General features: G+C 41.6%; 1 protein-coding gene across 2 annotated transcripts in view; it reads left to right on the top strand.

Annotated features, from left to right (window-relative positions):
• myo1g (myosin IG) overlaps positions 1 to 21,169 on the top strand; it is a 38,122-nt gene extending 16,953 nt beyond the window's left edge. Inside the window, exons 17-23 of one of the 2 annotated variants that reach the window (XM_070921325.1) lie at positions 153 to 376; positions 886 to 1,030; positions 3,336 to 3,440; positions 4,240 to 4,353; positions 8,311 to 8,439; positions 18,096 to 18,104; positions 20,421 to 21,169. In XM_070921325.1, the coding sequence (XP_070777426.1) occupies positions 153 to 376; positions 886 to 1,030; positions 3,336 to 3,440; positions 4,240 to 4,353; positions 8,311 to 8,439; positions 18,096 to 18,104; positions 20,421 to 20,567 (873 nt within the window). In that variant the 3' untranslated portion in view covers positions 20,568 to 21,169. Of the gene's footprint in view, positions 1 to 152; positions 377 to 885; positions 1,031 to 3,335; positions 3,441 to 4,239; positions 4,354 to 8,310; positions 8,469 to 18,095; positions 18,105 to 20,404 lie in introns of both variants that reach the window. The other variant, XM_070921324.1, reaches the window with a different exon arrangement.
• Positions 21,170 to 22,892: the final 1,723 nt, after the last annotated feature.

The following is a 22,892-nucleotide window of genomic DNA, read 5'->3' as shown; positions in this document are numbered from 1 at the left end:
TTTCTCTTCCTCCTGACCTACTTTGATGACTCTGCCGGGAAGTCTGGTTCTTTAACTGGAGCACAAGTTTGTCTTTAGCTCAGTGGGACTCTCTCGTTTCTCCTCTCTCGCTTTCTGTCTCTAACATGTCCCTCTTGTTCTGAAACTCACAGGTTTGGCGTGGGGCTTTAGCTCGTATGAGGTGCCGGCGGATGAGGGCCATCTACGCCATCATGGGCTGCTATAAGCGCTACAAGGTGAAGGCCCACTTCTGGGAGGTGGAGAGGAGGTTTGCTAATGTGCGAACCATGGCCGACTATGGGAAGAGCGTGGAGTGGCCGACCCCGCCTGCAGCTCTGTCCCAGTTTCACAACATCACAGTCATGCTGCATCACAGGTCAGATCCCACAAAATGAAACTCCATAAAAATAGAAATAACGATCTAAAAAAATGTATGGAAAATATTTAGTCTTCAACTGTATTTGACTTTGAACAAACTTTCAGCAAAGTTAGATTAATCCACTTGTATTAATTTAAATAATAATTTAAATAATAATAAATCAGTTTTGAATAAGGAAATAAAATGACATTTAAATGCTTTAAAGGAAGAGTTTGACATTTTGTAGGTGAATATGAGAGCTACAACTACTCAAATTATTTTTCTTCCTGGCATATTTTTTCAGTTTTAATAAAAATTCTCGGCAGTTGCAGAATAACTTGAGTTATCTGGGATGAGTGAGTGAGTTTTGGATCAATAAGGATGTGTTTTGGCACTGCAGATAAAGCCTATTTTTATCCCTCACAGACTTGAAGCTGTGCCTCCTACTGTATTGTTTTACTGTTGCACCTTTGATGTATTACTCCACCCACGTGACATGCTGTCTTGATCTCATCCCTTTTTGTCAGGTGGTGGGCGAGGCAGATCGTGAAGAACATCCCCCCGTCTGACATGCTGGAGGTTCGGACCAAAGTGGCGGCTCTGACTGCTCTGAGCGGAGAGAGGAAAGACTGGGGAGTCAGCAGAGCCTGGGAGAGGGACTACCTGGCTAACGTAAGAATCACACAAGTTAACAAACAGCTGGTTTTGTCTGAGTAGCAGTCCAAACCCGGAAGGTATTAATGAGAACATTTCGGTATTTTCACCGTCAATTAACGAGTAATCAATAATCAAGACAGTTGCAGATTCATTTTCTGTTGCTCGGCTAATTATTTCGGCTTAAGTTTTTTTGGTTAGTTTCTGTACCTCCTTTTTAAGTGCAAAACTCAAACATACCCTTAACTAGATAGCATGGTATTTTTAAGGTTAGTAATGAGGCAGAGCAGCTTTTTACTTTTTGAATACATCCATTTCTAAATGTTGAGGGAAATTAGTTTTGCCCCGAAGCTAGGAAAACATTTTTTTGTCAAAAAAATAAAAAAAGTGAATTGATTTACTGGATGTGCAGAGCAAACACTTTGTAGTTTAACCTTTTATTTTTAATAGTTTTTACTCAAATGGACTTTTGTGCAGAATCAACTGAGGTTTTGTGTTTTCACTTTCTGGTACTGGGAGCATTTTCTAAGCAGTCCTCACCACATCTACTGTTAATAGTTCAGTGTGACACTCCACACAACAAAATGCTTTCTCCTTTTTACGATAATAATAACTGGGAAACTCCATCGACGGGCCAAATACTTCCCTTGAATTAATCACAGTAAACAAGACTTGAATAACCAGCAGTGTACACGATCTTAAAAATGCATCTGTTGTTGTGAATGTATGTGGTGCATGTGACGAGCCTCACAGTAAACAGCATGACTAAAGGAGGTTGGTGCTTGCGAACACAGCCCTTCCTTAATGAATCCCACAGTCGGCTCATTTACCAGCTAATCTGAGGTTGTTTGGTGGCCGGAGGCTTGAAAGACGCCTTCAGGGAGTGTGAGCATGACTGCCGCAGAGTCCTGAGTCACTCCCCTCGTTAGTTTGTCAGACAGCCCGTGACTCGCTGGCCTCCTTCGGGGCTCCAGCTTCACGTGATTGTTGTTAATTCCACAAAGACCTATAGATCAGTGCATGTAATGCGGCATGCGTTCAGCGTGAACGTGACTTGTATGTGGCTGACGTTGCTTTAGATCAAGTGTCTACAGAAAGGAGAAAAAGTGGAAAAGGGACAGTAAGACCAATTAGCGTGTCACATATTCCAAGAAAGCTTCAACAAGATCACAAGGTTCAACAAGTTTACGTCGTTATTTCGAAGCACATCCTAGAAATCAAAGCAGGGATGTTGCTGGCGTGTGAGCTCGTCGGGACCAGAGGCTGGAAGTGAGATGGGATGACATCAAACAAAACAAATCTGGAGTTTTCACTTTAATATTTGAGCATCTGTGAGTGTGAATTAGTCTCTCTCCCCAGATAGTCAGCATCAGCTTATTTCCTATTTCCATTTACATAAATTTTTTCCGATATACAGTCATTGGAAACTGAACGGCAGTAAAACGGTGAGCGGCTGAATCTTTGCATTATCAGAAATTGATCAATTCCAGTAATTTTTATAAAGTCTAGCAGAGCTTTATGATTAGATTATTTTATCCCCTTCATGTGTGTGGGGAGCCAACCAAAAATCACCCGGCTCGGCCAGAGAGAGACTCTACTGAGCGTGCTCTATGGGCCCAAAAACGAAGTAAGCTCCCAGTGAGCAACTTTGATAGTAATGAATAGGGCCATCTTTGAACGTGGTATACATTTCTTCTTAATCCTTTAAATAGTACGTAAATTAGTAAGCACACTAAAATAGCATTGTATGCCGTAGCATTAAGATTTCCCCTCACTGGTATGAAGGGACCCTGCTCCAACCATGAAAAACAGCCTCAGAAGTGTGGACAGGGATGTCCACGTACTTTTGGCCCCATGCTTCAGTTTATTCTGTTTGAATTCATCTTTCCAGTGAACATTTTCAAAACTCATTGGCATTTCACCCAATGCACATTTAGCGAATGCAAAATAATTCTTAGGAGAAATGGTCTCATAAAAATAAAGACGTTATTATGACGGCTCCTCTCTATAGGAGAGAGACTTTAGATTTCCTTCTTAGTGGCCGTCGACTGTACTCCTCATCAGGCAGTTTAGCTCCAGTATCAGCCACTCTGCTGCCTCTCTAACGGCACGTCAAACACCATGTCTGGTAACAGCAGCCCGAGGCCCCGAGCTTTGATCTGCTGCTTATGGACTTAAAGCGATAAAAAGGCTTGAAAGAGGCTGAGAGAGGTCACCCAGAGTTTCACGACTAACAACGACATACATCCCTCTATACCGTCTGAACTGTAGCTGGTGGCATCCGCCGGCTTCTTGTAATAATACAAGTCTTTCATTTCTGCAGGTGCGAGACTGCCCCCAGACCAGCTCCGGCTTCATCCGTGTTTCCAAGGAGCTGAGGAACAAAGACGAGTACAGTCAGGTGCTCTTCTCTGGCTTCTGTAGGAAGGTACAGTACGTGGGAAAAGAACACTGTGAGACGATAGTGACTGTTTTGTACAAGGAGTTTCTTTCTTTTGTTGCTTCCTTTTAGCTTTGGGATGTTTTTCTCATTTGCTGTGTTCACCGTCACCCCCCCCACCCCCCCCCACCACCACCACCACCAACAACAACACCGCCCACCCCCACCTCATCTCTTTTGTATCAGCTCGTCTTTCAAGATTTCATGTTACAACTGTGAACCCTCTCAGACAGGAATATAAAGACACGAGATAAAAAATAATCAGAAGATTGATCATGAAAGGAGTTGAACTATGAATTCATTCTTATAGATTTCTTAACTTTTAAGATTTCTTTTTTTAAGTCTGCCTGTTTTGAATCATCTGAATGGAGCCAGCTGAAGCTCGGCTTATTATTTTACCTCATGCTGAACTGGCTCTTATCGTCTCCCTGCGGGTAACAGTGGCCATATTTTCCTTATCAGGGATTGTAGAGAGACCGAGGGCTTCCACTAAATTCTGGGAGCAGCTTAAGTCAAAGTATATCTGAAGATATGTGGGCTTTGATAAAGTGACATAAAACAACCTCCAACACTGACAAACCCACCAGAGCCCTTGTCTTTTTGTCTGAATTTGCATTTTTTTGGTTTGGTTTCGTGTGTGTTGCAGCTCCACAAGGAAAACCTGTTAGTGATAACCCAAAAGATCCGACAGGCTGCAAAAAAAGGGCTCTTAACAGAAAATAGAAAATGTTCAAATGTGGAGCTTTATCCCTTTCTTCCTCTCTCTTTGCCTCCTCTGCTCTCTCAGGTGAATAGATTCAACAAAAGCACAGACCGAGGCCTGCTCGTCACAGACAAGTACGTCTACAAATTAGAGCCAAAGAAACAGAACAAGGTTTTGAAGAGGCTTCCTTTAGATGCTGTAAGTACTCACATGGGAGAGGACACACACACACACACACACACACACACTGCAACCTTAATCTTAATCTAAAGCTGTAGAGCTCCACAGTCATCCAGATACTATTAAAAACACATACAGTATAAAACCCATAGTGTTGAGTTAGATCACTATGAGCATGAACAGCCTCTAAACATTAATTCCTCAACTAGCAAAGCAGTGTGAGCATGAGGTCAATGGTGTCTTTGTAGATCGCAGACACACTGGTCATGTTCATTGCAATGGAGGAATAGGGAACACTAATGTACTGGTATGGCACTTGTTGTTATTGTGTTTTTATTTGTTTTTGGACATTTTTGGTTTTGTGGAACAGAGGCATAAAGATATATCTTTATGCCAAGATATCCTTACTTGTGGTCCCCAATGTAGGTCAGTCCCAGAAACACTGGATCATACATTTCCCTCATCTTTTTCCTGCCTGGTAAACAACCACATCTTTCAAACTCTGTTAGTTTCCACCGCATGAACTTTCCCAGGGTACCAAGAACCTTTTGAGGAACTCAGGAACTAAACCCACCTTTGACCGGAGGAACCGGCAACTAAATTTAGTTCCTGTGAGATAGTTCCAGGTTGCAAAAAAGTCCCTGCTCCGTGGGTTGTGCTTTCCAAAGGCTCAAGCCGCCATTTTTTAAAATCTAATTTGCTTAATCTTCACAGTTCTCCAGATGCAGTGGAGACGCAAACAGAAATGCACAAAAGGGAGTTTTTAGTTCCTCTGGTTCCATCGACCCTGGAACTATTTGGTAGGCTTTCTATGAAGAACGTGTACTCCTAACTCCTCCATTATACAACTCTTTTTTACAGGTTGAGTAGTATCCTCCATGAACAGTAATAATATAACTAATGTGTAACCCCAAAACCAGGTCTTAACCCTAAAATAATTATATAGTGAACCTGAAACTAAAACATAAAATGGGGCCCCGACATACGCTGTCCACCTCCTGATAGCTCCAGCAATGTGGGTCAGACCCCTGTCCTTTCTTTCTAACTCTGTCCTCTCAATTGTACACACCCTCTAGTCACTCCACAAACACACACACACACACACACACACACACACACACACACACACACACACACACACACCTTCCATCTTCCATCATCTTTGACCTTGGTTGCTGCGATCCATCAATAAGTGAGAAAAGTAAAAAGAGGACTCACAGTGAGAGAACACCGTCAAAGGGTTTATGGCAACGATTGGAGAGGATGTGTTGGTCACGTCAGTGTGTGTTTATGTGTGTATGTTAGGTGTTGTGGGGACAGTAGATGACAGCTTTATGTAATCTGATGCTTCAAGGTCCTTTGAAATAGCTTTGATGTGTTTCTGAATGAAACAGGATGTTGGGAAGGGACCTGTAGACAGCGGGGACTTGATTTAAGAGTTTAACAGCAGCCGGAAAAATGTATTTTGAAATCATCTTGACAATTGACTATTTGCTAAGCACTGACGTATCAGTTAGCTCTCTGTTCTTGCATGGCACATTCGCAGTTTACAGTAACGATGGCAGACGTCTAGCTATAGCTAGCTAGCATTATCTAATTATCTAACTTTGTCTACTTGATGACATTTCCTCGTAATTGTGTGTCATGTTCAAATATCTATATTTTGACATTTTGGTGTCAGAATCATTCACCAGCAGTTTCAAGTGAAACAGTTATGCGATGTTGCACTGGTACAGACACTGATACAACACCTACGTATCACATATTGAGTCAGCACAGCTGGACGACCAGCAGTGGTTTTAGAGAGCGAGCAAGAGAGAGAGAGAGAGAGCTCACAACATGCCAGAGGGTTAAAAACCATCATTATGCAGCAGCGGAGCGGCTAAAGATAGCTGATGCCATTAAGCTCTGCTGCTCAGACTGAGGGGAATGAGTCTTTTCCAGGTCAGAAACACAGAATAGAGCGCAAAAGAAGCCGTGCAGCTCTGTTCTCACATTGTGTCACCAGACTCTTCGGTACAGAGTCACCAGGTTTGACCGTGTCACGCAGGTCACAGACCAACGTCACAAACTGACAGAAAAAACACCCGAATCAATTGGACTCGTTGGTGTTTACTGAAACTTATGTTTAACACCCTTAAAAACAAACTCAATGACTCGACAAAACAGATTTCTGTTCTTTGTGAAAAGTCAATACTGACATAACAGCTGCTATTGGTGAAGTATTTAGTTGATTCATTGGTCAACACAAAATCAGTCTCAGAGCTTAAAACTCCACCACTAATTGTGGGCAGAGGCTAAAAATTAGACTGTTAAAAGTACAATCAGTATTCAGTATCAGTATTTAGAGAGACAAAACATGATTTCTCAGAAACAAAGTGTCCATAACATAAACCTATTTGATCTTTACATTATTCAACGGAGGTCCGTGTTTCTATATTTCTCACATTTTATAGCGTAAACTAAACAACTAATTGTAAAAAGAGACGAATCCATAATGAAAATAATTGAAATATGAAAAGGTTTCGTATTGACGAGATCACATGGCCTCATGTATACAGACTTATACAAACAGATTTGATGATGTTAAAAAATTCTACACACCTTTTCCATAAGGGTTCGGGTCCATAACGCAATAAACGACTGGACACTGCTGAATAGCCTCTGCAGCGTTCCCGTCACTGAAGGGACGGGTTGTACCAGAATCTGGCCTTGACGGTGTTGCGACATCCCTGCTGGATTAACCTGTGGGTGCCGGGGGCCTTAAGAGGCTTAGTCCTCTCTGTCTCCCATTCCCAGATGACCCTGACACACCTCACTTTCCCTGCCTCTTAGTCTGTATATCTCTCATACATGTTGTTATACATTCACTCAAGTACTGTACCGTACTTTTGAGCCCCACCTGATATATGAGTACTTTTGCTTTTGGTACTTTAAGTATATTTTAATAAATTATACTTTTGTACTCGAAAATGTTTAAATGCAGGACTTTTACTTGTAGCAAAGTATTCCTACACTGTAGTGTTGCTACTTTTACTCAAGTAAAATACCTCAATACTTCTTCCACCTCTGCTCGCAAGTAAATCTGTGCATTATTCCAACTGGGTCACACCTCATGACTTTCCCTTCACTGCACCTCCACCACACGTGCACCGCGGGCAGAGTTTCTCTCACCCTACATACTCTGAGCAGAAATAATCCGCTGACTTTCATTCATGGCGTGACTTTTGATCCAGGATATACTGTGCTGTACTGTATTAAATTCACAGGTATTATACGTTGACGTGATAATCCCTGACATTTTTTATACAAATTAATTTCCAGTGCTGCAATATGTGCCTCTGAATATCACCGTCATTCAGGTTTTGTCCAAAGCAGAGGTAGAAGAAGTATTCAAATCTTTTACTAAACTAAAAGTAGCAATGCAACATTTAAACAATACTCCTTTAGAAGTAAAAGTACAGAAGTATTATTAGTAAAATCTACTTAAAGTATCAAAGTATGTGTCATGTTGTTGTATATTATATTATTGTATAATTGTTACCGATGTGTAAGCATCATTTTACAATTGTATCTGAGCTAATTTTAACTACATTATATACTGTTGAGAAGTTTCATGGGCGTCATAATAAGCAAAGTAACTGGTAACTGCGACTCTCAAATAAATATAGAGGAGTAAAAAGTGCAATATTTTCCTCTGAAATGTAGTTGAGTAAGAAGCATAAAGTAAGAGAAAACAGAGGCATTCAAGTAACTGAAAATTATCCTTAATTATAGTAAATATAGTTATGTTCCACCACTGTTGTGCTGGAGGCAATAATGTCTTGAGTGAACAGTAAGAGCCGCCGTGTCCGAACAAACAATGAAATAAACAGAAAATCTGAATGAGTGAATACCTGAATACATGTGGTCGTATAATTAGTCAGAGCTGGTGTTGTGTTGGCGTCTGACTTTATGGTTTTTGTTTCCCACCAGTTTACAGGAGTGAGTGTGACCAGCGGGGTCGACCAGATGGTGGCGCTCCACACGTCCTCCCAGGACGACGTGCTGCTGTGTCTGCAGGGAGGGGAGCTGTGCCCCAACCAGGATCGAGTGGGCGAGCTGGTGGGAGCGCTGGTGGACCACTTCACACGGTCAGTTCCTCAAACAGACACTGTTTCCTCACCAGGCAAACTTCACTAATTGTATCCTGTGGCTTCCTTCGCTGCAGCCTTTGAAACGATCAGCTCGATAGTTTCAGGGATATCAGACCTCTCACTTTGATTCAGAACCTCTGGGCAGTTTATAAAGACATCTCTGAGGGTCGACACCGTCACTGCTCCACATCTGTGACGATACAATCAACTCTAAAGCTGAAAGCTAATGCTAAATTCCCAAGTTCAGATTTTCTAAAAGCTCAATCTGAACCAGACCGTGAATATTTTTAATATTTAACATTTTGACACCAAATGCATTCAGAGAAAACAAAATAATTGACAGAGTGAGTCGTCTATTAGTTGCAGGGTTGGTAGTTTGATCCTCAGCTTCTCCTGTCCACATGTTGAAGTGACCTCGAGCAAGATACTGAACCTCAAATGGCTCCCGATGGCCCAGCCAGCGTCTTGCATGACAGCTTCGCCGCCATTGGCGTGTGTGTGTGTGTGTGTGTGTGTGTGTGTGTGTGTGTGTGTGTGTGTGTGTGTGTGTGTGCGTGTGTATGAATAGATGAATAAGAGGCACATTTTAAAAGCTCTTTGTCCGTTAAGGTAGAAAAGTGCAAAAAAGAAAAAGGCAATTACTCCCAACAAAAAGAAGAAGAAGAAAACTCTTCTAACATCAGACAAAACACTATCCCAACCATACTGATGCCAACATGCCCGTCTAACATAAATTAATTGGTAACATTTTGCTCATGCCGATCTTTTATGTGTTTGTTATAAGATGAGACATGTTTTCATTAGAACAAAACACTTCAGCAGCTGATTTCACTCATTAGAAATCAGAAATTAATTAGTGATCGTGAAGTGATTGTTTGGAAGGAAAACCTGCAGAATTTTAGGTCTCGGTGTCACATGAATAAACAACACAGCATCGGCGCTCATTGTTACTGGTCAAAGACCCCGGCTAAAACCAAGTCTATTAATGCAGCATAACAATTACGCAAATCATATTCTTGGCATTTATCAGTGTCATAGTTGTCGCTGTCTGCGCCCGGCTCTGAATAACTGCCGTGAAATGAATCAGTCACGCTGACATTTATCACATTTATCACTCGGAACCTGATTTGTCATCGCTGTTTATGAACCTGATTCACATCCACCCACATTCATCTCCGCCAGACTTAATTTGAATGGCACAACCCGCAAGTTTTCACACAGAGCAGACTGTTTTGGTTGTGTGTGTGTGTGTGTGTGTGTGTATAAGCGTGGGTGTGTTGTTTTAAATGCGGCCCACTAAGACAGCACCTAGTCTGCAGTGATTGGTCTCCCGAAGTATTAATCCTCCAAATCCTGCCAGCACAACACTAAGTGACGTAAAAAAAAAAAAGGAAAGAAATACAAACAAACACACGGTGGAGTCGGAAATTCATTGTATTTTAGCCAAAATCCACCAAATCTTTGTCATCTTTATAGTTCTGACTCATTATTTTTTTGTTTTTTTCAAAAAGGAATTTATCAGTGAGTTTGAAGGTTCATTCATAAAAACAGGGTCCACTGACTTACTTACTGTTTCTAACTATGATACAAAATTAAACTAAACCATCTGCATTTGTTTATTTGGATGTCTTTTAGCTCAAGGCTTGTCTCCAAGAGTCCATATTAAAATCACAATAAAAACATTTTCAGAAATATTGATTCATTGTTTTAGTAATCTTTCAAGCAGAATACCAAACGTTCTCACGTTCCAGCTGCTCGAATATCATCGTTCGTCATTTGAAGACGTCACCTTGACCTCTGGGAAATGTTTATGGGCAATTTTACTATTTTCTGAAATTTTATAGACAAAACAACTAATCGAATTGTGAAAATCATCGGCAGAAAATAATAGACAGTTGCCGCCATTGTGGTGACGTACACTCAGTTTCCAGTTTATTAGGTACAACTAACTAAAGTTAATGCAGTCTAATGCAACTGCAATAATATCCACCTTCATGAAGGTTATAATGTGGGTTTTTGTTGGAACCGTTTTCGAGGCGTTTTGAAACAACTTCACGGCCATTTTGGAGGCTATCATTTGTATTTTTGGTGTGCTGTTTAGTTGTATTGTGTTATCCTAAGAGGTGTTTCTAATATTTTGTCCACCCCATTTATATCAGGGTATGAGGGTAGACTAAGTGAAGCTGGAGGGCATCTCAGAGGCCGGGCAGACGGCACCAGGGTGTGTGTTCCCACTTTTATGAGTTTTCTGTGTATGTTCAGTTAGCTGATCCCAGATCCCCGGTGAGGCTTTTGTGGGTTTTACGAGTCTTAGGCTTTTGGTCTGGGTTTGTTTTTTTCTGGGGTGGGGGTAACTGCGTCAACGGGGTCCCTGCAGCAGCTGTGTGGCTCTGGTCGGGGTGCGGCGGGTGTCGCAAAGGAGAGTCGACCATCGGGAGTCAGTTTCAGCCCTCCGCCTGTCTTTGTGCCACCATCTGCGGTGAATGGAGGGGGTCTTGACCTCTACTAGGCTACAAATCAAAAGGAGACTCATGAGACGAAGTCAGGGTTGAGCTGTGTAAGTGTGTGAGCATGTGCAGGGGGGGGGGGGATGACAACACACAAACACACTCCTCTTGTGCTTCCTTCTGTCAGGAAATGAGATCTCAGCCTGAGAGTCACGCGCACGTCATTTTAGTTGATGAGGTTTGGGGGACGGTCAGAGGAGGAGAAAGTCAATGGAGTGATTGTGACTCCTGCTTGTTTTTTTTTCTTCTCATCTCTCCAGTTCAAACATGAGAGAGTGGATCTGTGAGTGTTTACAGTCGAGAGAGTGTGTGGTGGCACAGTGAGTTGTACAAAACTGGGTCAGCGAAGGCAGCGTTAGAGGCACAAGGTAAAATCCGACTTCAAAGCCGCTCTGTGTTGTTGGGGAGGACGGCGAAGACAAGCTGTCTGGTTTTCTGTCATGTCACATCCGTCTCTTGTTGCCTCGGCGGAGCGCGTTCCTCCTTTTCATCCATCGCTCTTTCCTGTACAACCCCCCCACCCCCCCACCCCGTCCTCTCATCCCTGTCTTTCTCCTGCTTTCTCTTCCTGTCACCTGGGTCTGAGCTGTCAGCATGAATGAGGCGTGTGTGTATGTGTGTGTGTCGGTATGTTTACTGAGAGAGGTAGTGTGTGGTTTGGGGGTGGGGGTGGGGGGAGAGTTGGACTCATGGACCATCTGCTGGGACAGCTGGGGGAGTATGAGTGGGCTAAAGGCAGGATTTAGGGTATGATCTGCCCCGGCCTTAAAAGATTGAGGAGGATTCTTTACTTAAAAGGCAATTTGGGGATTTTATTATCTTATTGATCACTGCAGAGACTCTTTTCAGAATAAATGTAGAAATGTAGAAGTTTACATTTACAAGACAAATACAAGTTCCTACCCCGTTTCTCTACATTCATTGTTTTGCAAATGGAATATTTGAGTATTTATATATTGTTGGCTGTCAGTCCTAAACTACTTTAAAACGTTATGTTGTTATGTTCATTTCTTTGTGCCGTGAACATTTGCATAATATATTCATATATTTCTCATATATTTTTCTTTTTCTTTTCTTTCACTATGTTTATTTTTACGGTTATGCACCACCAAGGCGAATTCCTTGTATGTGAAAACCTACTTGGCAATAAACCACTTTCTGATCAGTAGTGCCTCCGCGCTGCATTACAGAAGCTAACAGTGTCAACGAACAACCTCATCTTTATTTACAGTTTTTCCATCTATGGTGTTGAATCCAAGATGCTTCCTCGCATTACTTCTCAAATAGTTTGGTGACACGATCATCTGTTCGGCACACTTGCTAGTTTGTTCCATCTTGCGATAGTGACGACAACAATAACAGATTAGCTTACTAACAGAGCAACAGGGCATGAAATGAGTCAGACGGACACAACCTATACCAGATCATCACAGACAAAAAATGACACCCCAATTATATATATCAAAACTCTTGTAAATATCTTTTCTCTTCCTGTGAAACATTAAAATATTTTTATGAATCATCCTCGAGGGTGAATACATAACTTTATCGAATCATCTGTGATATGGGGTGACCAGCTGCATTATTGCCCACCAGCTAATGAAGCTTGGAAACATCAGTCCAATACTTTACTTAAGTCTGATTTTGAATGCAGGACTTTTACTCGTAATGGAGTATTGATACTTTTACTTAAATAAAGGATCTGAGTACCACCATGCACGATAGTCACCTTCTTATGGTCTTGATGCTTTTTTGTTTTTTTTTAATTGTCCTCTCCTTTTATTTGTTTTCATTTACTCTCATCTCTTCCTCCCAGCTTTTCTCTCCGTCTCCAGCATTTTATCCTCTCTTCTAAATCAGCAGTTTCGTTTATGAATATGGAAAAACCTGGGACGGTGTTGCATTAATAGCAATCTTCTGGGTCAACCCCTCCCTTCCCAGTGTAGCGAGAAAACGAGGAGAGAGAGAGAGAAAGAAAAAAACATGATTTCATTAACCTCAAAGGATATGTGAGTGGTCTTGTGATGTGGCTTTATTGACCAAAGACACACAGAGGGCTGTTTCTGATGTCGAAGGACTTGTTGACTTTCTTGTTTGACCTCGTTGAACATCAACAGTTTGTCTGTTAGTGTCGACGTGGGAGAAATCGGCCCTCCATTCTAAATTCACTTTTTAGGTCGTGAAAGGCGTCATCCTAAGCCTGAAATAGCCTCCTCTGTCTCTCTGCCTCCCCTCTTTTCCTCCCTCAGTGGCTGTCCTCAATGTGTTCGTCTCAGTCTGTCCTGCCGGTCGGAGCAACAGGAGAAGCAGCTTGTGCTCTGAACTCTCCTCGGTCAGCTCGTCCGCTCACTTTGTGTCCCTCGCTTTGTGTCTCTTTTTATGTTTTCCACAGCTTCTGGTCTGTTTCTAGTTCTGGTTTCATACATGACACAGGATCAGTGCTTGTGCAATGCCTGCAACTATGGCAACAGCTTTTAGTCCAGGTGGACGTAAATAGTGTATATTAACACTGACCTATTTCCTTCTCGGTTCCCATAAAGCTGGCAGGTCATGTGGTTCAGTGATTCAGCCACATTTAGCCACAAAGTTCAGCCTGAATCTGGCTGTTGATTACAGCCGGTCTGTACCAAAGAGGCTTGTTATCATCTGCACACATACGTTTCCATGACATATAGGCATATTAGAGTTCAGTGTCTATAAGTAGAGTTTCATGTTGTGTCCAAATCCTCATTTTAAGAGACAGCAATTCACAGTTTTCTAAAGGAATAATATTTTGTTCGCACTGTCTGATATATTTAAGAACCATTCAACTGAAAGACCAATAATTCGATGTTATGAACATGAGTTTAATGTGAGTAATTAAGTAAATACTGTCACATATCAGATCAGATAATGCTGCGATAATTACTGCAATGCTGATTTTATGAGTTTTCCGATCTCAACAACACAATAACTCTTCTGTAATTCTCCAGCTCGATACTGTCGCAGTGTGTATTTACTCTTCAGCTGCACTTCCACTCCAGATTGTAGATAACTGAAGTAAACCCTTCTGCCAGGCCAAAACTTTCAGGGTCGTTCATGACAAAATTAACTCGAGGTCGAACTTTGTAGACACATAAAGAGCATGTCGGTCCTGTTTCCTGGGAAACATGGATTTAAAAACTTGTCGGAGTTCAGTGAGAACACTGTGAAGGTTTTAACCATTATTGCAACAATACACATTTTAGTTTGGTAGTGTGGCTCTACTCATCTGATGCTCCAGAAACAAATCTGACCAAGCTTGACACAGAGACACAGAGCATTTAGCATTTGATGAACACGAACACATATTCTAAATTCACATACATCTAAATGCTGATATATGAGGAGGCTGGGGAAGTGGAGGAAGGTAATTTACTGTGAGGAGGCAGCAGCATATCAGCGAGGATGCATCACTTTGTGAGTTAATGAAGAGAGAGAAATGTTTATTTGGACTGTCTAGTGTGTCTAGAGACAGGATGTGGATGTATCTGACTGGACATTATATTGATCATGTGACCACACTCTCTTAAAATGAACAACAAAACAGACGAATGGACACTCGCAGTATTTCAAGGGGGCACAAACGATCAGTTTTTTTGGTCACATATTCTATATAATGTAAATATATCCACATCCTGTCTTCATACACCAACACAAAGTACTGCATCCTCGCCGCCTCACCGCTGCCTGTGGACATATAAGTGACTTACAAAAGCCTCATTCAGACAGAATTAATATTACAGGGGCAAGTGGGTAGTAAAATATTTCTCCTCCTCCCTTGTACTGAAAGTCGTGCTTCCGGATGGCATTTTAGCTGCCGGCACATTATAAGAGCTGTGCGGGAAAACCATGTGACCATCATTACGGGCGGACTTAGTATTGTATTTGATATTAATATTTGATTCTTTAGCTGTAATTTCAATAATTACTCGATATTTCTACTTAAAGGGGACCTATTATGCTCATTTCCAGCTCTATATTTTCATATTGTGACTCCTCTAGAGTAGCTTTGCATGATTTACAGTTCAAAAAAGTCCTTATTTATCTGATTCTGGCCCTTCATGCAGCCCCTCAGTTCACCCTCTGTCTGAAACAAGCCGTGTACGCTCCTGTCTCTTTAAGGCCCCCCTCCCTAAAAGCCCACTTTCTTCTGATTGGCCGACCAAGTTCCGGAAGTCTTTGGAAGAATTGCTCACAGGGATTACTTTTACATACATTTACCTCATAATTTGGCAACTTCGGCAACATTTAGTATGACTATCCAACATTGTAACATTATATATATACATATATATGTATGTATGTGTATAGACAGAAAATAAGGAAAAGCATAATAGGTCCTCTTTAAGTACGATTTTGAATGCAGGACTTTTACTTTTAACAGTATTTCTACACTGTGGTACTTTTTCTTAAGTAAAAGATCCGAGTACTTGTACATGCAATGTCTGCAATTAACACGAGCCAAATTGTCACAAGCAATATATCAGTGAAATGATGATGATGTGTTACTATGCCGGCGGCCATGATTATCAGCATCTTTTGTTACACCAACCCTTCATAGTTGAGCAGAAAAGACAATTTCTGAATCAGTAGGTTATAATAAGTAATCAGCATGTATCCATTTGTATTGTTGTGGTTCATTATGTTGATGCTCATGAAATGGAATCCATTTCCCAGGTGAAACTAATTCCACAAGAAGGTTCATGCAGACATAAACGGTGCAGAAGAGGTGATACGATGTAGAGGAAGGATTTAACAGTATGATGGGATGGGTGGGGAATAGCAAACGTGTAGTGAAAGACTCAGAGACAGTGAATACTACATCATATTTTACCAATGAGCTCAATCCCACACGTTAACATCAAAGAGGCAGATTTTACAAAGACATCCTGACTCGGTGGTTAAATCTCGGGGACTTTCTGTTCGAGCATCTCAAAGCCTCCTGGGCGCACTCACAAAGTCGGCTACTGACCTCAAAACTGCAACAGCATCAAAAGGCCTCTTTGTGGATTCAAACATGGCACACGTGCTGCCTCTAAATCAACCTCCGAGTGAAACAAATGGATTCCTCAGAAACATTTTCATTCCTCACAACAGCCTCACTGTAGTGTCGAGTACTACACATCAGAAAAAACATTGATAGTTTTTTATCATAACAAGCACATGTTGGGCTGTTTACTGGTGTTGTCACTCAGCTGAAGATGTTTGGACCGATACGATGGCTTCACTAACAGCCGTCACTAACAGCCGCCTGTCCAATGACTTGTCCCCGAGGTGGAACAAATACTCCTGCGGCATAAAAACCCCCTGATAGCGTTCGACCGTCTTTCCTCATTGATAATCGATTTGACGAGACGCTCGGCTCTTCTTCTCCCTCACTGTCTCACTGTTAAACTGATTTGCTCTTATCTCAGAAACGTGTCGGTGGTCTTGAGAATTAATCAGCAGCGACGAAATTATAAAACCCTTTGCTGTTAAAGTACATCACACTTGATGACACACGTTTATGATTCAAGCCAAGTGCGTGTGTGAGACCACAGTGCTGGTTTTGTCTATCTTAAACCATATTTGTGCCATTTATAGAAATCACTCTTCATGCGTTAGCTCTGCTGTTGTTACAGTGTGACTAATTTTTTTTCCCAGAATGCCCCCTGAGGAGACTCAAGACGCAGGGTGCAGTCGGTTCAGATAGGCCCACTGTTTCTGATGACGGTGATGGTAATTATAATGGATGAGATCAGTGATGATCAACACTATGACGCTAAAGCGAACCACGCGGGTCGGTCTGCCCCCCCGCCCGGGCCGCCTCACACCCGCTGCTGAGGCCTCAGATGCTGCTGTTGCCCCAGCGATGGTTGCCAGGCAGCCGGGGAAGTGCTAATTAAGAGTAAATTGCAGGCTTGTGTTGACGAGGGGATGTCAAGTCCAGTGGGATGGGAGAAAAGGGGGGCTGTGGGATGGAGGGGAAGCTACAGGTGAGTGTGAGACTGCTTCCTCTTGTAATCCTTTACGAAAAAGTTCCTGGCGAGAGATGATTTCAATACGTCAAAAGCCAAGCCGTTTACCCCTGTGTCCAGTCTCTGTGCTGCTAAGCTAACCGGCTGCTGGTAGCTTCATATTTACCCTCAGATATGAGAGTGGTATCGATCATCTTATTTAAATCTGCCAGAAAGAGAATAGGCACATTTTTCAAAATGTCAAACTATTCCTGTTATCCAGTAAGTTGTCATGGAAACAACTACAATGACTTGCTAGCTAGCTACTAACTAGTCATGTTGAGACTTTTTGATCATGTTGATATAGTCTTGAATCACACTGCACATGTTTCTGCAGAGCTAATTGAAAGAACAACACAGACTGAGAAGATACTTCATCACTTTATCAAAACCAAAAGAAATAAATGTAAATTTAGGTAACCAAAACTACTTGGTGAAGGGAACGACGGTGGTCGCGGTTAAAAGAAACCATGTTGATTGTCGGTTGGATGCGAACCACAGTGTTCACCTCCTCCCTGAGAGGCAGCACTGTAACAACGGCGAGCTACTTCCACCTTTGTTTCTGAGATGAATTAATTGGGCAGCTTGTCGGACAGATCTGAAGAAATGTGTCTTGGAAAAAACTCATCACAGCCAAAAACTTTAGTTTTTTGCTGTCGAACATAAATTCTGCAGTGATTAAACAAAGAGACGTCCATTTTAGACTATAATGGTGCTGGTTTATTGCCCAGCTGTACAGAAGGCATGAAGAGTGACAGCCACATTTAGCCGGCTGTGTTTAATCGTAGCCTTTGACTATCTCAGCCTCCACAGCCTTCAGCTCTCCTCTGGCTGCAGCAGAAAGCTGCTCATCGCTGCACTACAGGCCTTCACAGCTGATCCTCCGCTGTCTGCCGGCGCAGCCAGAGGCTTTCCTCAACGCGCTCCGCTGGTGTCGGCTTTCACTTGTGGTAGCCAGAATGATGTGATCAGTATCTCACACGAATCAAAACCCCGTGGAGGTCACTGGGTTTCTGTGTCGGGTTTGGGACAGCTGGTTTAGGGGGTTCAGCAAGGCGGCGTTTGAGGCTGACGTTTGGCTTTGGAAAACAGAGAGCAAGGCCACACCTGTTGGAGTGATGTTAAGTTAAGATGAACAGCGACACAGATCTGGAAACGTGCACCTCAAGTTCAAATTCTTTTAGCAAAGCAAATAATGTGGCAGCTTAAAGAGACTCTTGAAATACATCAACTTCCTACTCAAACTGGTGTTTTGATATTATTGTTATTTGAAATGCAACTTGAGTCTTATGTTTCTCTTAAACCTGCCGGGTCCTGATAAAGTATCAGGTCGCGTGTCGGGTTCGAGTTTGTTTATTTTTTTTGACTCAATTGCTTTTTTACTGAGAGTTAGATGAGATGATTACTATCAATGTCATCTCTGCCTGTTACAATACAGTTAGCTCTGTGCTCATGCTTAGCTTAGCATAGCACAAAGAATAGAAGCAGGGGGAAAGGTTAGCTTAGCTCCATCAGAGGTGAAAAAGCTGTTTTATTGACACACAAAGAGGAGATATTGTTTTTACTTTCAACTACAGTGTTAACTAGGCCTTAGGATGCAGTTTCCAGTTTATAAATGGACTGATACACAAATAATATACCAAATAAACTTCTGCATAATAACACAAAAAGCTGTTTTTACCATTGCAACAATGGTTTATACTCATTGACTACATCTCACTCACTCAAACGTCTCAGTGATGCACTTTCAGTGTTCAGAGTATATTCAATACATATTCAGAGTTTAGAGTGTGGAGCCAGTTTTTAGTCCTCTCTCTGTCCTCAGATTGGAGTTCGTCTCTATTCTCTCACCTGGTGTGTTCGTGTGAGTCTGCTGCTCTAAACCAGATTGCCAGCACTATTACATAACATCTGAAAAATTATGTAATCTGCATCAATTAAGTTCACCTTGAAGTGGGACTTCATCTGCCATGATTTTCAGCCATGTTTTTGAAGCGGACCAGTGATTCTGGGGAGAAGAGGGCACTTAACAGTTACAGTAGGTCGTTGCCAAGTTGGCCTACACGCATGAGCCAGCCCTGTTATCAGTCAAACAGTCAAAGGCGTCCAGAAATAACTGTCTGGCAAATATTGTTCTGCATCTGCTTTTTAAAGCCTTCACGTTGGGTTCAAAAGTGTGATCACTGATACAGAAACAACAAGGCGATCTGAATAAGAGAAGCAGGAATATCAACCATTAAGCTCCCCGGGCCTCCGACCGTGACGTAGGTGGATACAGTACGAGGCTCTTTGTATGCACGCTGCGGAGACTGAGCCATGTGCTGGGCCAGCTTGTGTTTGTCGGAGCAGCGGGGGCGCTGCGGACGGGGCCGAGGCCGCAGGATCCCCGAGGGCCGAGAGGAAGCTGCGACTTCACAGTGGATCATCTTCAGCTGACTGTGCAGCGGCCGGGCTGTCGAGCAAGCAGAGACAACACATTTCCTCGTCCCAGCTGTCAGCAGAGGGATCGAATGTACGACACCGAGGCACTCCGGAGGTGACCGTGATCAGTGGAAATCGTCCAGCTGCAGGGTGAAGTGTGAAGTGATCAATAACAAACGGAAGTGTTCACCTGCACGAGGAGCAGTTTTAGGGTTAAAGATGGGTTACAGCGTTCGAACACACCTGTGAGTTTTAACAGACGAGCATGTTTTGAACCTGAACTCGCTGGTTGGATCTGATGATTAATGACAGTGAACGACACGCTGTCTTTTGACATCTTGAGATGTGATTTCAACGGTTATTTAGTTGCCTGAAGAAACAACTGCTGCAGTTTGGCAGGTCTTTGGTTCAGTGTTACGCTTCTCTGTAAACAGCTGTGTATGGTGAATTAAATGTTTTGTAAGGCCTGTATTTTGTTTTCATTTCATCTAGACTTGGATGTTGAGCTGCATTATTAGAGTAATAATATAATATGTTGCCTGAAAACATCTACGTAAAATGTTTTGCATAAAATACTAATGACTTCTTTGTGCCATAGCTTGTTTTGTGTAGTCAAAGAGAAACCATTTAACCATTTAGTAGGAAACACTGTTTTATCTCTCTGTGTTTCTAAATGGGTGAATTTCTTAAACATGCACTAAAATTTGGGGATTTCATTAAATATCTAAAATTACTGAAACAAATTTGTGTAATCCGTAAGTGCATTGATCTCATTGACATATATATAGTTGAAATATCAAACTCTCATGTGAATGTTTTAGGTGGTAGTTTGGGATTAGGACATAAAGTGAGGATTAAGGTAAAAGGAATTGAAATGTTATTTAGTGGAGAAAGCAAAGTTCAGAGGTTGTGAGAATAAACGTTTTCAATGAAGAACCTCACAAGTATAGTAATACAAAACGTGTGTGTTTGTGTTTTTCTCCTCTAGTATAAGAAAAGTCCAGTTTCCAGTGAAGGTTTGCCGTTCAGCCGTGCAGCTGCACATGCGGGGAAAACCAAAGAGCGTCACCGTAGAAACCAAACTCGGCCAGACCAACGCGGATTTCAAGAAGAGCCGCGACGGTTTCCTCCTGCTGGTCCCCGCTAACTAACAGTCCGTCCAGCCGAACCACCAACGGTTTGACCTCAGGACCCGGACGAGATCAATGAGGTTCATGTTCACAACAAAGACAGGGATGTAAATATGTGACTGTCAGGACTTTGCCTTGAAAAGCAACTGTTTCTCACAAAGATTTTGAAGCGTTAACACAAAGCGGAGTCGCTGGCAGAGTCTGCTTTATTAATCGTGAGCCGCAGGAGGACGACGTTCACCGGACAGTTAAAGTGCCGTTAGTTTTAAAGGTTGTTATGTTGGTGTAGAGACTCAGGACACAGTTGCCGTACTCATGTATGATACTGTCTTTGCTTTTGCTGATACAGAAGATATTTTTTAAAGACAAGATGGAACAAAAACATGAATAAATGCACTTTTTGATGACAAATTGTACGTCACAATGCATAAAAACAACCAGGACAAAACCTTCCAGATATATTTTTGTACATTGAGTCAAATTGTAATGAAATGAGAAGTCTTTCTTTGTGCCTTGTCTCATGCTGTTGCCTCAAAAAAAAGGCGGATTAGGACAATTATTCCATGTCAGAAGTAATAAAAGAGAAACAAGACCGTGGAAGAAAATAAATTATTCAAGATTTACTTAAGCGAGTTCTGTGTGTGTTAATTTCTCCCTGATGCTTCACCACATGAATAGACAGCGTCTGTAGACGAGTCTTCATTGTACAGTGATTAAAATATTTTCCTCAAATGTGCTTTGGGTCTTTGAAAGGAGACAAAACACATGAATGAAAGAGGTTTTAGTGTTTCAGCAGTGTGTTGCTCTGTGCTTGAGAGGATTTCCTGCACAAATGCAGTCAATTTACACTATCAGTTAAAGTTCTGGTGTTTGTAGGGAAGCATAGAAAACTGGACTCGGTGACGCAAGAGCTGTTTCGTCTCTCGTCCCTTTGGTGTCCTCTGGATCAGATCAGCTGGTCGGATAAACACAGAGATGCTGCAGACGTAATTTTACAGGATTTCCGAGGGCTGAAGTTCAAAACCTCTGAAGTACAACGATGTTCAATTTCAATGTTTCAGTCAAAGCCAAACAATATATTTTCTTACTCACCTATTCTGTTATCTAACATGCAGATTTATTTATTTGCCCACATTTTGGAGTATAAACTTTCCCACAGAAGAAGCCTGTAGACAGTTATGGGACAGGAGTTGATGGTACAAGTACGTCCCTGAATAAACTGAATTTATTGTCTTGTTAGCCAGCTAGCTTGGGGAGCTATTTCAGTAGCTCATGGTGGCTAATGTTAGCAAACTTAATGTAAGTACTGTTGTATAATGGTTATCAATCGTTTCGCTGACTAAATTACTTTTCTCTATGTGCTGCTACTTTTACAGTAGTTCAGCATTTTAGCTAAATGCTAAACAGTTTAGCATTTAGCAATTGTCACTTGCCACAGTTAAATAGTCTCGCATTAAAAAAAGTACTCCAGAGATTTAGTACTCGATTGCACAATGTAACCTTGTCGTATTTTATTTTTATTCCAGAGGCGCCTACATTACCCACAATCCATAACTTAACTGTTGACAGTTTAACCTGAGATTCAGGTGTGTTATGCTAGTAACAGCTAATGTAGCTGCTAGCTGCTAGCCTCAAGCAGAGATTAGGGGCAGACTGCAGAGGTCTCGTAAGATCACGTCTTTCTAACTCCACGCCAACAGATTTTTGTCATTTGTCACAACTTGTAGTCTTCAGACCCAAAACGACCGCTGACTCGAGTGACATCACATGAGGCAATTTATCACACAGAGACAGAAAAAGGCTTTAAAAAACTCACATATGTAGTATTAGTTTAAGTTACTGGAATTCCCCTTTAAGGCTTAAATGAAGCGTTTCATTACAAAAGGTTCATTTTAAATACAGATGATGACATCCACTATTACATCACGTATTTGTGAAGGTTTAAATATAGATTTAGACCAATTTATTCTTAAATGTTTAAGTGCAATACATATATAGTCATTCACTTCAGTGCAATACATACACATATATATATATGTATACACATACATATACATTGTTATTGTATATATTTTTTACTTCATTGTTCACTCAAATACTGTAAATGTGTATATTTTTTATTTTCTATTTCTTATTTTTATATTTTGTACATACTTTTAGTTCTAAATTATGCCACTTTTTACTCTTGAATGGGAGCACCGGTACTGTACAATTTCGCCCCGGGGATCAATAAAGTATTTCTGATCTGATCTGATCTGATAGAATATGGTGGATATTTCAGTTTCTCTTCATATTTCAGAGTTTAATTCTGTCGTCCGCTGCCAGTTTTCATCCCGTCTCTCTTCA

This window comes from Enoplosus armatus, chromosome 16 (genome assembly GCF_043641665.1).
Source record: "Enoplosus armatus isolate fEnoArm2 chromosome 16, fEnoArm2.hap1, whole genome shotgun sequence".
Lineage (NCBI taxonomy): Eukaryota > Metazoa > Chordata > Actinopteri > Centrarchiformes > Enoplosidae > Enoplosus > Enoplosus armatus.
Note: the sequence above shows the minus strand (reverse complement) of the source record. Positions and strands in the feature narration are given on the sequence as shown.